This window comes from Phyllobates terribilis, unplaced genomic scaffold, assembly GCF_046119375.1.
Source record: "Phyllobates terribilis strain yellow unplaced genomic scaffold, ASM4611937v1 Scaffold_8__6_contigs__length_399053987, whole genome shotgun sequence".
Taxonomy (NCBI): Eukaryota; Metazoa; Chordata; class Amphibia; order Anura; family Dendrobatidae; genus Phyllobates; species Phyllobates terribilis.
This window is the reverse complement of record NW_027362768.1, coordinates 392852816-392869811: the sequence shown is the minus strand read 5'-3', so window position 1 is coordinate 392869811 and position 16996 is coordinate 392852816. Positions and strand designations below refer to the sequence as shown.

Here is a 16996-nt window from a genome sequence, read left to right as displayed (position 1 = left end):
TCCCCCCTGCACTCACGTGAAGTTGACGGGGTTGTTGTAGACGGTGAGCACGGTGACTGTGAGTGTCCCGTTACACGCGTTCCCCAGTCGGTCAGTCACCGTGATCTGCAGCCGATAAGTCTGTGGAGGAAGCGGCGGATGAGGGGCGACGTGTACACTGTGGGGTCTCAGCCTCCAGGGACCGGATCATCTACATACAGCAGAGGGCGCTATACTCACCGCTGCCGTATTGCTGAATCCTGAGGCCGGGGCCAAGACGTTTCCACTCCCTGAGATGGTGAACGGCGACGGACTGGGCAGCGTCACCTTATACTGGAGGCAGAAGAGACCACAAGTCACAGGACAACCACCGGGGGGCAGCAGAGGAAGGAAACAGGGCGCAGATATTGTACAGATATATTGTGCCGTGCATAAGTATTCACCCCCCGAGTCAGCACCTCACTCTGCAGTATTTTGGGGTCTGTCTCTCCCATCTTTCTCTGCTGCAGTCTTTTGGGGTCTGTCTCTCCCATCTTTCTCTGCTGCAGTCTTTTGGGGTCTGTCTCTAGCTTTCGCTGCAGTCTTTTGGGGTCTGTCTCTAGCTTTCGCTGCAGTCTTTTGGGGTCTGTCTCTCCCATCTTTCTCTGCTGCAGTCTTTTGGGGTCTGTCTCTAGCTTTCGCTGCAGTCTTTTGGGGTCTGTCTCTAGCTTTCGCTGCAGTCTTTTGGGGTCTGTCTCTCCCATCTTTCTCTGCTGCAGTCTTTTGGGGTCTGTCTCTAGCTATCGCTGCAGTCTTTTGGGGTCTGTCTCTAGCTTTCGCTGCAGTCTTTTGGGGTCTGTCTCTAGCTTTCGCTGCAGTCTTTTGGGGTCTGTCTCTAGCTTTCGCTGCAGTCTTTTGGGATCTGTCTCTAGCTTTCGCTGCAGTCTTTTGGGGTCTGTCTCTAGCTTTCGCTGCAGTCTTTTGGGGTCTGTCTCTAGCTTTCGCTGCAGTCTTTTGGGGTCTGTCTCTAGCTTTCGCTGCAGTCTTTTGGGGTCTGTCTCTAGCTTTCGCTGCAGTCTTTTGGGGTCTGTCTCTAGCTTTCGCTGCAGTCTTTTGGGGTCTGTCTCTAGCTTTCGCTGCAGTCTTTTGGGGTCTGTCTCTAGCTTTCGCTGCAGTCTTTTGGGGTCTGTCTCTAGCTTTCGCTGCAGTCTTTTGGGGTCTGTCTCTAGCTTTCGCTGCAGTCTTTTGGGGTCTGTCTCTAGCTTTCGCTGCAGTCTTTTGGGGTCTGTCTCTAGCTTTCGCTGCAGTCTTTTGGGGTCTGTCTCTAGCTTTCGCTGCAGTCTTTTGGGGTCTGTCTCTAGCTTTCGCTGCAGTCTTTTGGGGTCTGTCTCTAGCTTTCGCTGCAGTCTTTTGGGGTCTGTCTCTAGCTTTCGCTGCAGTCTTTTGGGGTCTGTCTCTAGCTTTCGCTGCAGTCTTTTGGGGTCTGTCTCTAGCTTTCGCTGCAGTCTTTTGGGGTCTGTCTCTAGCTTTCGCTGCAGTCTTTTGGGATCTGTCTCTAGCTTTCCCTGCAGTCTTTTGGGGTCTGTCTCTAGCTTTCGCTGCAGTCTTTTGGGGTCTGTCTCTAGCTTTCGCTGCAGTCTTTTGGGGTCTGTCTCTAGCTTTCGCTGCAGTCTTTTGGGGTCTGTCTCTAGCTTTCGCTGCAGTCTTTTGGGGTCTGTCTCTAGCTTTCGCTGCAGTCTTTTGGGGTCTGTCTCTAGCTTTCGCTGCAGTCTTTTGGGGTCTGTCTCTAGCTTTCGCTGCAGTCTTTTGGGATCTGTCTCTAGCTTTCCCTGCAGTCTTTTGGGATCTGTCTCTAGCTTTCGCTGCAGTCTTTTGGGGTCTGTCTCTAGCTTTCCCTGCAGTCTTTTGGGATCTGTCTCTAGCTTTCGCTGCAGTCTTTTGGGGTCTGTCTCTAGCTTTCGCTGCAGTCTTTTGGGGTCTGTCTCTAGCTTTCCCTGCAGTCTTTTGGGATCTGTCTCTAGCTTTCGCTGCAGTCTTTTGGGGTCTGTCTCTAGCTTTCGCTGCAGTCTTTTGGGATCTGTCTCTAGCTTTCCCTGCAGTCTTTTGGGATCTGTCTCTAGCTTTCGCTGCAGTCTCGTTCAGTGATTGGATGGAGACGTCTGTGATCAGCCATTTTCCCGTCTTGTCACAGATTCTCTGGGTTTTGGGTCTGGACTGTGACTGCGCCGTTCACACACAGGAATATGCTCGGATCTAAACCCTCCATTGTAGCTCTGCAGGATGTTGGGGGTCGTTGTCCTGCTGGAAGGTGAACCTATGCCCCGGTCTCAGGTCTCCTGCAGCCTCTAACAGGTTTTCCTCCAGGATTGTCCTGTATTTACACTGGATACGGAAAGTATTCAGACCCCTTTACATTTTTCACTCTTTGTTTCATTGCAGCCATTTGGTAAATTCATTTTTTTCTCATTATAGTCCACTCTGCCCCATCTGGACTGAAAAAAACAGGAATGTAGAAATTTTTGCAAATTTATTAAAAAAGAAAAACTGAAATATCACATGGTCATAAGTCTTCAGCCCCTTTGCTCAGTATTGAGTAGAAGCCCCCTTTTGAGCTAGTACAGCCATGAGTCTTCTTGGGAATGATACAACAAGTTTTTCACCCCTGGATTTGGGGATCCTCGGCCATTCTTCCTTGCAGATCCTCTCCAGTTCCGTCAGGTTGGATGGTGAACGTTGGTGGACAGCCATTTTCAGGTCTCTCCAGAGAGGCTCAATTGGGTTTAGGTCAGGGCTCTGGCTGGGCCAGTCAAGAATGGTCACAGAGTTGTTCTGAAGCCGCTCCTTTGTTATTTTAGCTGTGTGCTTAGGGTCATTGTGTTGTTGGAAGGTGAACCTTCGGCCAAGTCTGAGGTCCAGAGCACTCTGGAAGAGGTTTTCATCCAGGATATCTCTGTACTTGGCCGCATTCATGTTTCCTTCAATTGCAACCAGTCGTCCTGTCCCTGCAGCTGAAACCCCCACCCATAGCATGATGCTGCCACCGCCATGTTTCACTGTTGGGATTGTATTGGGCAGGTGATGAGCAGTGCCTGGTTTTCTCCACACATACCGCTTAGAATTATCACTAAAAAGTTCTATCTTCGTCTCATCAGACCAGAGAATCTTATTTCTCATAGTCTGGAGTCCTTCATGTGTTTTTGAGCAAACTCTAAGTGGGCTTTCATATGTCTTGCACTGAGGAGAGGCTTCCGTCGGGCCACTCTGCCATAAAGGCCTGACTGGTGGAGGGCTGCAGTGATAGTTGACTTTGTGGACCTTTCTCCCATCTCCCTACTGCATCTCTGGAGCTCAGCCACAGTGATCTGGGGGTTCTTCTTTACCTCTCTCAACAAGGCTCTTCTCCCACGATTGATCAGTTTGGCTGGACGGCCAGGTCTAGGAAGACTTCTAATGGTCCCAAACTTCTTCCATTTAAGGATTATGGAGGCCACTGTGCTCTTAGGAACCTTGAGTAATGCAGAAATTCTTTTGTAACCTTGGCCAGATCTGGGCCTTGCCACAGTTCTGTCTCTGAGCTCCTTGGGCAGTTCCTTTGAGCTCCTGATTCTCATTTGGTCTGACATGCACTGTGAGCTGTGAGGTCTTATATAGACAGGTGTGCGCCTTTCCAAATCAAGTCCTATCAGTTTAATTAAACCCAGCTGGACTCCAATGAAGGAGTAGAACCATCTCAAGGAGGATCACAAGGAAATGGACAGCATGTGACTTACATATGAGTGTCTGAGCAAAGGGGCTGAATACTTATGACCATGTGATATTTCAGTTTTTCTTTTTTAATAAATTTGCAAAAATTTCTACATTTCTGTTTTTTTCCAGTCAAGATGGGGCGCGGAGTGGACTTTACTGAGAAAAAAATGAACTTTTTAGAATTTACCAAATGGCTGCAATGAAACAAAGAGTGAAAAATGTCAAGGGGTCTGAATACTTTCCGTACCCACTGTAGCTCAATCCATCTTCCCATCACTTCTGAGCAGCTTCCCTGCCCCTGCTGAAGAAAAGCCTCCCCACAGCAGGATGCTGCCACCGCTATGTGTGACGGTGGGGATGTGCAGGGATAGTTTTTTGCCACACAGTGTTTTACATTTTGTCCAAAAAGTTCTCCTGTGGTTTCATCTGAACATCCCCTTCCTCCACATGCCATGTAGGGGACATGAGTATGGTGGAGGCAGCATCCTGCTGTGGGGAGGCTTTTCTTCAGCAGGGGCAGAAAAGCTGGTCAGAGGTGATGGGAAGATGGATGGAGCTAAATACAGGACAATCTTGGAGGAAAATCTGGTTATTTTATTAATATTTTCCACCTGTGCTGCCTCCGCCGTTATCATGGGGACTTGCTGCATCCTGTTGTGCATTTATGTCTGGAGATGATATTGCAAGTACAGCTATATATTTTTTTGTGATATCTTTCATTAATTTTTGTCCTTTTTTCAGTGAATTATTTTTGAGGAGGGGGAGCAGGGAGCTGCCGCTTCAGTGTCCGAGGGGGAGCAGGGAGCTGCCGCTTCAGTGTCCGAGGGGGAGCAGGGAGCTGCCGCTTCAGTGTCCGAGGAGGAAGGGGAGCAGGGAGCTGCCGCTTCAGTGTCCGAGGGGGAGCAGGGAGCTGCCGCTTCAGTGTCCAAGGGGGAGCAGGGAGCTGCCGCTTCAGTGTCCGAGGAGGAAGGGGAGCAGGGAGCTGCCGCTTCAGTGTCCGAGGGGGAGCAGGGAGCTGCCGCTTCAGTGTCCGAGGGGGAAGGGGAGCAGGGAGCTGCCGCTTCAGTGTCCGAGGAGGAAGGGGAGCAGGGAGCTGCCGCTTCAGTGTCCGAGGAGGAAGGGGAGCAGGGAGCTGCCGCTTCAGTATCCGAGGAGGAAGAGGAGCAGGGAGCTGCCGCTTCAGTGGAGGAGGGGGAGCAGGGAGCTGCCGCTTCAGTGTCCGAGGAGGAAGGGGAGCAGGGAGCTGCCGCTTCAGTGTCCGAGGAGGAAGGGGAGCAGGGAGCTGCCGCTTCAGTGTCCGAGGAGGAAGGGGAGCAGGGAGCTGCCGCTTCAGTGTCCGAGGGGGAGCAGGGAGCTGCCGCTTCAGTGTCCGAGAGGGAAGGGGAGCAGGGAGCTGCCGCTTCAGTGTCCGAGAGGGAAGGGGAGCAGGGAGCTGCCGCTTCAGTGTCCGAGAGGGAAGGGGAGCAGGGAGCTGCCGCTTCAGTGTCCGAGGAGGAAGGGGAGCAGGGAGCTGCCGCTTCAGTGTCCGAGAGGGAAGGGGAGCAGGGAGCTGCCGCTTCAGTGTCCGAGAGGGAAGGGGAGCAGGGAGCTGCCGCTTCAGTGTCCGAGGAGGAAGGGGAGCAGGGAGCTGCCGCTTCAGTGTCCGAGGGGGAGCAGGGAGCTGCCGCTTCAGTGTCCGAGAGGGAAGGGGAGCAGGGAGCTGCCGCTTCAGTGTCCGAAGGGGAAGGGGAGCAGGGAGCTGCCGCTTCAGTGTCCGAAGGGGAAGGGGAGCAGGGAGCTGCCGCTTCAGTGTCCGAAGGGGAAGGGGAGCAGGGAGCTGCCGCTTCAGTGTCCGAGGGAAAGGGGAGCAGGGAGCTGCCGCTTCAGTGTCCGAGGGAAAGGGGAGCAGGGAGCTGCCGCTTCAGTGTCCGAGGGAAAGGGGAGCAGGGAGCTGCCGCTTCAGTGTCCGAGAGGAAGGGGAGCAGGGAGCTGCCGCTTCAGTGTCCGAGAGGAAGGGGAGCAGGGAGCTGCCGCTTCAGTGTCCGAGGGGAAGGGGAGCAGGGAGCTGCAGCTTCAGTGTCCGAGGGGGAGCAGGGAGCTGCAGCTTCTGTGTCCGAGGGGGAGCAGGGAGCTGCAGCTTCTGTGTCCGAGGGGGAGCAGGGAGCTGCAGCTTCTGTGTCCGAGGGGGAGCAGGGAGCTGCAGCTTCTGTGTCCGAGGGGGAGCAGGGAGCTGCAGCTTCTGTGTCCGAGGGGGAGCTGGGAGCTGCAGCTTCTGTGTCCGAGGGGGAGGAGGGAGATGCAGCTTCTGTGTCCAAGGGGAGGGGGAGGAGGGAGATGCAGCTTCTGTGTCTGAGAGGGAGCTGCAGCTTCCTTTCTGTGCTTGAAGCATGACAGCACCTTGCACGGCCCCTCCTGAAGCAGAGCGGATAGAGATGGCGCCTGCAGAGGAGGGGTCTTTGTACACTGTTTGTACGCTGGTCATATATTGCGATATTACACCTTGCACCCTATTACAGTGCATCCCCTGATATCCGGCGGGCTCTGAGCGCAGCCCTGGGGAGGGACAGTACAGCAGTACGGGAGCCGGTGGCCGTCACGGTGCAGTCACTTACCGTCACCGGAGTGTTCTTGGGCTGCCGTAGAACGACGGTATAGATGACGCTGGAGGTGGGAACGTTGGAATAGACCTGCACCTCGTCTCCGACTGCGGGGAGAGAGCAGCACGCCATCAGTCAGACAACCCTGCACCGCATGTGGAGGAGGCGCCATAACACCCCCCCCACAGACACATAGGCAGAAGCCTGCAGGATTGGGGGGCCACGCCGCTCCGGGACCCGACCAGTACATCATCATCTGATCCTCTCATCGGGATCTCTGCTTGCTGTCATTAATATTTACCCCCGAGGCTGACACTTACACTAGCCTTGTCCTGTTCCCACAGCTGCGGATTTGTTGCAAGGTATCAGTGCAGGTCAGATTGCTGTTGTGATGATCATCGACAGGGAAACGTTGTGACAAACCCTCAGCTGTGGGAGGCGTTCGATCAGAGCGGCTCGTGTCTCCGTTCACTGACCGGCTGCAGCGCTTCTGGAGATGAGAAACCAAACATGGCTTCAGTAAGAAAGCAGCGGAGCCGCCGGTGCTGTCCGGACAATCACCCCCATCATCCCCCTGCACTGCTTCTTCCTACCTTGGCTGGAGAACTGTGGATCACACTGCGGTTCTGGGATGTCATCAATGATCTGGACGAAGATCTGAGCGGTGACGGTGTCATTGCCGCACTGCGCCGCGATGTCTAGAACGTACTGATTCACCACCTCCGCGTTCAGTGCCGCCGTGCTGCTGAGCGTGATCTGCCAGAGACAGGAAGGACAGCTGTGTGAGGAGAGTGCACCGCCCCCCGTATATACTATACGCTGCACGGGACCACCGCCCCCCGTATATACTATACGCTGCACAGTGCCACCGCCCCCCCGTATATACTATACGCTGCACAGGGCCACCGCCCCCCCGTATATACTATACGCTGCACAGGACCACCGCCCTGTATATACTATACGCTGCACGGGGCCACCGCCCCCCGTATATACTATACGCTGCACAGGACCACCGCCCTCCGTATATACTATACGCTGCACAGGACCACCGCCCTGTATATAGTATGCGCTGCACAGTGCCACCGCCCCCCATATATACTATACGCTGCACAGGACCACCGCCCCCCGTATATACTATACGCTGCACAGGACCACCGCCCCCCGTATATACTATACGCTGCACAGGACCACCGCCCCCCGTATATACTATACGCTGCACAGGACCACCGCCCCCCGTATACACTATACGCTGCACGGGGCCACCGCCCCCGTATATACTATACGCTGCACGGGGCCACCGCCCCCCGTATACACTATACGCTGCACGGGGCCACCACCCCCCGTATATACTATACGCAGCACAGTGACACCGCCCCCCGTATATACTATACGCTGCACGGGGCCACCGCCCCCCGTATATACTATACGCTGCACAGTGACACCGCCCCCCGTATATACTATACGCTGCACGGGGCCACCGCCCCCCGTATATACTATACGCTGCACGGGGCCACCGCCCCCCGTATATACTATACGCTGCACGGGGCCACCGCCCCCCATATATACTATACGCTGCACGGGGCCACCGCCCCCCGTATATACTATACGCTGCACGGGGCCACCGCCCCCCGTATATACTATACGCTGCACGGGGCCACCGCCCCCGTATATACTATACGCTGCACGGGGCCACCGCCCCCGTATATACTATACGCTGCACGGGGCCACCGCCCCCGTATATACTATACGCTGCACGGGGCCACCGCCCCCGCATATACTATACGCTGCACGGGGCCACCGCCCCCGTATATACTATACGCTGCACGGGGCCACCGCCCCCCGTATATACTATACGCTGCACAGGACCACCGCCCCCCGTATATACTATACGCTGCACAGGACCACCGCCCCCCGTATACACTATACGCTGCATGGGGCCACCGCCCCCCGTATATACTATACGCTGCACGGGGCCACCGCCCCCCGTATATACTATACGCTGCACGGGGCCACCGCCCCCCGTATACACTATACGCTGCACGGGGCCACCGCCCCCCATATATACTATACGCTGCACGGGGCCACAGCCCCCCGTATATACTATACGCTGCACAGTGCCACCGCCCCCCCGTATATACTATACGCTGCACGGGGCCACCGCCCCCCCGTATATACTATACGCTGCACAGGACCACCGCCCTGTATATACTATACGCTGCACGGGGCCACCGCCCCCCGTATATACTATACGCTGCACAGGACCACCGCCCTCCGTATATACTATACGCTGCACAGGACCACCGCCCCCCGTATATACTATACGCTGCACAGGGCCACCGCCCCCCGTATATACTATACGCTGCACGGGGCCACCGCCCCCCGTATATACTATACGCTGCACGGGGCCACCGCCCCCCGTATATACTATACGCTGCACAGGACCACCGCCCCCCGTATATACTATACGCTGCGCAGGACCACCGCCCCCCGTATATACTATACGCTGCACAGGGCCTCCGCCCCCCGTATATACTATACGCTGCACGGGGCCACCGCCCCCCGTATATACTATACGCTGCACGGGGCCACCGCCCCCCGTATATACTATACGCTGCACGGGGCCACCGCCCCCCGTATATACTATACGCTGCACGGGGCCACCGCCCCCCGTATATACTATACGCTGCACAGGGCCACCGCCCCCCGTATATACTATACGCTGCACAGGGCCACCGCCCCCCGTATATACTATACGCTGCACAGGGCCACCGCCCCCCGTATATACTATACGCTGCACGGGGCCACCGCCCCCCGTATATACTATACGCTGCACAGGGCCACCGCCCCCCGTATATACTATACGCTGCACAGGGCCACCGCCCCCCGTATATACTATACGCTGCACAGGACCACCGCCCCCCGTATATACTATACGCTGCACGGGGCCACCGCCCCCCGTATATACTATACGCTGCACGGGGCCACCGCCCCCCAATATATACTATACGCTGCACGGGGCCACCGCCCCCCGTATATACTATACGCTGCACGGGGCCACCGCCCCCGTATATACTATACGCTGCACGGGGCCACCGCCCCCGTATATACTATACGCTGCACGGGGCCACCGCCCCCGTATATACTATACGCTGCACGGGGCCACCGCCCCCGTATATACTATACGCTGCACGGGGCCACCGCCCCCGTATATACTATACGCTGCACGGGGCCACCGCCCCCGTATATACTATACGCTGCACGGGGCCACCGCCCCCGTATATACTATACGCTGCACGGGGCCACCGCCCCCGTATATACTATACGCTGCACGGGGCCACCGCCCCCGTATATACTATACGCTGCACGGGGCCACCGCCCCCGTATATACTATACGCTGCACGGGGCCACCGCCCCCGTATATACTATACGCTGCACGGGGCCACCGCCCCCCGTATATACTATACGCTGCACAGGACCACCGCCCCCCGTATATACTATACGCTGCACAGGGCCACCGCCCCCCGTATATACTATACGCTGCACGGGGCCACCGCCCCCGTATATACTATACGCTGCACAGTGCCACAGCCCCCCGTATATACTATACGCTGCACGGGGCCACCGCCCCCGTATATACTATACGCTGCACGGGGCCACAGCCCCCCGTATATACTATACGCTGCACGGGGCCACCGCCCCCCGTATATACTATACGCTGCACGGGGCCACCGCCCCCCGTATATACTATACGCTGCACGGGGCCACCGCCCCCCGTATATACTATACGCTGCACGGGGCCACCGCCCCCCGTATATACTATACGCTGCACGGGGCCACCGCCCCCCGTATATACTATACGCTGCACGGGGCCACCGCCCCCCGTATATACTATACGCTGCACGGGGCCACCGCCCCCCGTATATACTATACGCTGCACAGGACCACCGCCCCCCGTATATACTATACGCTGCACAGGACCACCGCCCCCCGTATATACTATACGCTGCACGGGGCCACCGCCCCCCGTATATACTATACGCTGCACGGGGCCACCGCCCCCCGTATATACTATACGCTGCACAGTGCCACCGCCCCCCCGTATATACTATACGCTACACGGGGCCACCGCCCCCCCGTATATACTATACGCTGCACAGGACCACCGCCCCCCGTATACACTATACGCTGCACAGTGCCACCGCCCCCCGTATACACTATACGCTGCACAGTGCCACCGCCCCCCGTATATACTATACGCTGCACAGTGCCACCGCCCCCCGTATATACAATACGCTGCACAGGGCCACCGCCCCCCGTATATACAATACGCTGCACAGTGCCACCGCCCCCCGTATATGCTATACGCTGCACAGTGCCACCGCCCTGTATATGCTATACACTGCACAGGACCACCGCCCCCCGTATATACTATACGCTGCACGGGGCCACCGCCCCCCATATATACTATACGCTGCACAGGACCACCGCCCCCCCGTATATACTATACGCTGCACGGGGCCACCGCCCCCCGTATATACTATACGCTGCACGGGGCCACCGCCCCCCCGTATATACTATACGCTGCACGGGACCACCGCCCTGTATATACTATACGCTGCACGGGGCCACCGCTCCCCGTATATACTATACGCTGCACAGGACCACCGCCCCCCGTATATACTATACGCTGCACAGGACCACCGCCCCCCATATATACTATACGCTGCACAGGGTCACCGCCCCCCGTATACACTATACGCTGCACAGGGCCACCGCCCCCCCGTATACACTATACGCTGCACAGTGCCACCGCCCCCCGTATACACTATACGCTGCACAGTGCCACCGCCCCCCGTATATACTATACGCTGCACAGGGCCACCGCCCCCCGTATACACTATACGCTGCACAGGGCCACCGCCCCCCCGTATACACTATACGCTGCACAGTGCCACCGCCCCCCGTATACACTATACGCTGCACAGTGCCACCGCCCCCCGTATATACTATACGCTGCACAGGGCCACCGCCCCCCGTATATACAATACGCTGCACAGTGCCACCGCCCCCCGTATACACTATACGCTGCACGGGGCCACCGCCCCCCGTATATACTATACGCTGCACAGGGCCACCGCCCCCCATATATACTATACACTGCACAGGGCCACCGCCCCCCGTATATACTATACGCTGCACAGGACCACCGCCCCCCGTATATACTATACGCTGCACGGGGCCACCGCCCCCCGTATATACTATACGCTGCACGGGGCCACCGCCCCCCGTATATACTATACGCTGCACGGGGCCACCGCCCCCCCGTATATACTATACGCTGCACAGGACCACCGCCCCCCCGTATATACTATACGCTGCACGGGGCCACCGCCCCCCCGTATATACTATACGCTGCACGGGGCCACCGCCCCCCCGTATATACTATACGCTGCACAGGACCACCGCCCCCCGTATATACTATACGCTGCACGGGGCCACCGCCCCCCGTATATACTATACGCTGCACGGGGCCACCGCCCCCCCGTATATACTATACGCTGCACAGGACCACCGCCCCCCCGTATATACTATACGCTGCACGGGGCCACCGCCCCCCCGTATATACTATACGCTGCACAGGACCACCGCCCTGTATATACTATACGCTGCACGGGGCCACCGCTCCCCGTATATACTATACGCTGCACGGGGCCACCGCCCCCCCGTATATACTATACGCTGCACAGGACCACCGCCCTGTATATACTATACGCTGCACAGGACCACCGCCCCCCGTATATACTATACGCTGCACAGGACCACCGCCCCCCGTATATACTATACGCTGCACAGGGCCACCGCCCCCCGTATACACTATACGCTGCACAGGGCCACCGCCCCCCCGTATACACTATACGCTGCACAGTGCCACCGCCCCCCGTATACACTATACGCTGCACAGTGCCACCGCCCCCCGTATATACTATACGCTGCACAGGGCCACCGCCCCCCGTATACACTATACGCTGCACAGGGCCACCGCCCCCCCGTATACACTATACGCTGCACAGTGCCACCGCCCCCCGTATATACTATACGCTGCACAGGGCCACCGCCCCCCGTATATACAATACGCTGCACAGTGCCACCGCCCCCCGTATACACTATACGCTGCACGGGGCCACCGCCCCCCGTATATACTATACGCTGCACAGGGCCACCGCCCCCCGTATATACTATACGCTGCACGGGGCCACCGCTCCCCGTATATACTATACGCTGCACGGGGCCACCGCCCCCCGTATATACTATACGCTGCACGGGGCCACCGCTCCCCGTATATACTATACGCTGCACAGGACCACCGCCCCCCGTATATACTATACGCTGCACAGGACCACCGCCCCCCGTATACACTATACGCTGCACAGGGCCACCGCCCCCCCGTATACACTATACGCTGCACAGTGCCACCGCCCCCCGTATACACTATACGCTGCACAGTGCCACCGCCCCCCGTATATACTATACGCTGCACAGTGCCACCGCCCCCCGTATATACAATACGCTGCACAGGGCCACCGCCCCCCGTATATACAATACGCTGCACAGTGCCACCGCCCCCCGTATACACTATACGCTGCACGGGGCCACCGCCCCCCGTATATACTATACGCTGCACAGGGCCACCGCCCCCCGTATATACTATACACTGCACAGGGCCACCGCCCCCCGTATACACTATACGCTGCACAGTGCCACCGCCCCCCGTATATACTATACGCTGCACGGGGCCACCGCCCCCCGTATATACTATACGCTGCACAGGACCACCGCCCCCCGTATATACTATACGCTGCACGGGGCCACCGCCCCCCATATATACTATACGCTGCACAGGACCACCGCCCCCCCGTATATACTATACGCTGCACGGGGCCACCGCCCCCCGTATATACTATACGCTGCACGGGGCCACCGCCCCCCCGTATATACTATACGCTGCACAGGACCACCGCCCTGTATATACTATACGCTGCACAGGACCACCGCCCCCCGTATATACTATACGCTGCACAGGACCACCGCCCCCCGTATATACTATACGCTGCACAGGGCCACCGCCCCCCGTATACACTATACGCTGCACAGGGCCACCGCCCCCCGTATATACTATACGCTGCACAGGGCCACCGCCCCCCGTATACACTATACGCTGCACAGGGCCACCGCCCCCCGTATATACTATACGATGCACGGGACCACCGCCCCCCGTATATACTATACGCTGCACAGTGCCACCGCCCCCCGTATACACTATACGCTGCACAGTGCCACCGCCCCCCGTATATACTATACGCTGCACAGGGCCACCGCCCCCCGTATATACAATACGCTGCACAGTGCCACCGCCCCCCGTATACACTATACGCTGCACGGGGCCACCGCCCCCCGTATATACTATACGCTGCACAGGGCCACCGCCCCCCGTATATACTATACGCTGCACAGGGCCACCGCCCCCCGTATACACTATACGCTGCACAGGGCCACCGCCCCCCGTATATACTATACGCTGCACAGGGCCACCGCCCCCCGTATATACTATACACTGCACAGTGCCACCGCCCCCCGTATATACTATACGCTGCACAGTGCCACCGCCCCCCGTATATACTATACGCTGCACAGTGCCACCGCCCCCCGTATATACTATACGCTGCACAGTGCCACCGCCCCCCGTATATACTATACGCTGCACAGTGCCACCGCCCTGTATATACTATACGCTGCACGGGGCCACCGCTCCCCGTATATACTATACGCTGCACAGTGCCACCGCCCCCCGTATATACTATACGCTGCACAGTGCCACCGCCCTGTATATACTATACGCTGTTTTTATTGTCTTTATGTATTTTGGCCATAATGGAGTGCTGCTGCGCTTTCTTTTTATAGATCTTATTCAGTTTCTGCTGCTTGCACCTGTTCACATTAGGATGTGCTGGTCAGTTCTTTTTACACATTACTATAGGAGGAGGAAAGTGCCTCCTGTTTGACCTTGCACTCCCCCCATTTAACCAGCAGGTGGTGTATATTCTATTCTACCAGCCCATTTAAATTGTAGGTGTTTCAGCCCAGAAGTGACATGTTCTGTCCAGAGTTATAGGCTTGTAGCCCAAGAGAGGCATGTAGGCAGAGTGGTCCCCATCAGACGGGAGGTCACCTTGCCGTGGTTGATGGGCACACATGAATTGGCCAATTTATGCGCTAAGAACCTCCGCTTTTTGTAAGTAAAATTCATTAAGCAATAACACAGTTTAAATCAAATGTTTTTATTGTCATTATGTATTTTGGCCATAACGGAGTGCTGCTGCGCTACAGCTACTGCACAGTACCACCTCTCCTGTATATACAGATACTGCACAGTACCACCTCTCCTGTATATACAGCTACTGCACAGTACCACCTCTCCTGTATATACAGATACTGCACAGTACCACCTCTCCTGTATATACAGATGCTGCACAGTACCACCTCTCCTGTATATACAGATGCTGCACAGTACCACCTCTCCTGTATATACAGATGCTGCACAGTACCACCTCTCCTGTATATACAGATGCTGCACAGTACCACCTCTCCTGTATATACAGATGCTGCACAGTACCACCTCTCCTGTATATACAGATGCTGCACAGTACCACCGCTCCTGTATATACAGATGCTGCACAGTACCACCTCTCCTGTATATACAGATGCTGCACAGTACCGCCTCTCCTGTATATACAGATGCTGCACAGTACCGCCTCTCCTGTATATACAGATGCTGCACAGTACCGCCTCTCCTGTATATACAGATGCTGCACAGTACCGCCTCTCCTGTATATACAGATACTGCACAGTACCACCTCTCCTGCCCCTGTATATAAGGATATCGCACAGTACCACCTCTCCTGCTCCTGTATAGACGGATATCGCACAGTACCACGTCTCCTGCCCCTGTATAGACGGATATCGCACAGTACCACGTCTCCTGCCCCTGTATAGACGGATATCGCACAGTACCACGTCTCCTGCCCCTGTATAGACGGATATCGCACAGTACCACCTCTCCTGCTCCTGTATAGACGGATATCGCACAGTACCACCTCTCCTGCTCCTGTATAGACGGATATCGCACAGTACCACGTCTCCTGCCCCTGTATAGACGGATATCGCACAGTACCACGTCTCCTGCCCCTGTATAGACGGATATCGCACAGTACCACGTCTCCTGCCCCTGTATATAAGGATATCGCACAGTACCACGTCTCCTGCCCCTGTATAGACTGATATCGCACAGTACCACCTCTCCTGTATATACAGATACTGCAGTACCACGTCTCCTGCCCCTGTATATACAGATACTGCACAGTATCACCTCTCCTGCTTCTGTATAGACGGATATCGCACAGTACCACCTCTCCTGCTCTTGTATAGACGGATATCGCACAGTACCACCTCTCCTGCCCCTGTATAGACGGATATCGCACAGTACCACCTCTCCTGCCCCTGTATAGACGGATATCGCACAGTACCACCTCTCCTGCATAGACGGATATCGCACAGTACCACCTCTCCTGCTTCTGTATAGACGGATATCGCACAGTACCACCTCTCCTGCTCCTGTATAGACGGATATCGCACAGTACCACCTCTCCTGCTCCTGTATAGACGGATATCGCACAGTACCACCTCTCCTGCTCTTGTATAGACGGATATCGCACAGTACCACCTCTCCTGCTCCTGTATAGACTGATATCGCACAGTACCACGTCTTCTGCCCCTGTATAGACGGATATCGCACAGTACCACCTCTCCTGATCCTGTATAGACTGATATCGCACAGTACCACCTCTCCTGCCCCTGTATAGACAGATATCGCACAGTACCACGTCTCCTGCCCCTGTATAGACGGATATCGCACAGTACCACCTCTCCTGCCCCTGTATATACGGATATCGCACAGTACCACCTCTCCTGCTTCTGTATAGACAGATATCGCACAGTACCACGTCTCCTGCCCCTGTATAGACAGATATTGCACAGTACCACCTCTCCTGTATATACAGATACTGCACAGTACCACCTCTCCTGCCCCTGTATAGACGGATATCGCACAGTACCACCTCTCCTGCTCCTGTATAGATGGATATCGCACAGTACCACCTCTCCTGTATATACAGATACTGCAGTACCACCTCTCCTGCCCCTGTATATACAGATACTGCACAGTATCACCTCTCCTGCTTCTGTATAGACGGATATCGCACAGTACCACCTCTCCTGCTCCTGTATAGACGGATATCGCACAGTACCACGTCTCCTGCCCCTGTATATAAGGATATCGCACAGTACCACCTCTCCTGTATATACAGATACTGCAGTACCACGTCTCCTGCTCCTGTATATACAGATACTGCACAGTATCACCTCTCCTGCTTCTGTATAGACGGATATCGCACAGTACCACCTCTCCTGCTCCTGTATAGACGGATATCGCACAGTACCACCTCTCCTGCCCCTGTATAGACGGATATCGCACAGTACCACCTCTCCTGCCCCTGTATAGACGGATATCGCACAGTACCACCTCTCCTGCATAGACGGATATCGCACAGTACCACCTCTCCTGCTTCTGTATAGACGGATATCGCACAGTACCACCTCTC

At 56.1% G+C, this 16996-nt stretch overlaps 1 protein-coding gene across 1 annotated transcript in view; it reads right to left on the bottom strand.

Annotated features, from left to right (window-relative positions):
- Nucleotides 1–16996, bottom strand: part of CDHR4 (cadherin related family member 4) — a 338602-nt gene that overhangs the window by 318673 nt on the left and 2933 nt on the right. Inside the window, exons 3-6 of the mRNA XM_073645213.1 lie at nucleotides 6875–7037; nucleotides 6297–6388; nucleotides 220–312; nucleotides 17–120 (exon numbers count right to left, since the gene is read on the bottom strand). Of these exons, the coding sequence (XP_073501314.1) occupies nucleotides 17–120; nucleotides 220–312; nucleotides 6297–6388; nucleotides 6875–7037 (452 nt within the window). The remainder of the gene's footprint in view (nucleotides 1–16; nucleotides 121–219; nucleotides 313–6296; nucleotides 6389–6874; nucleotides 7038–16996) is intronic.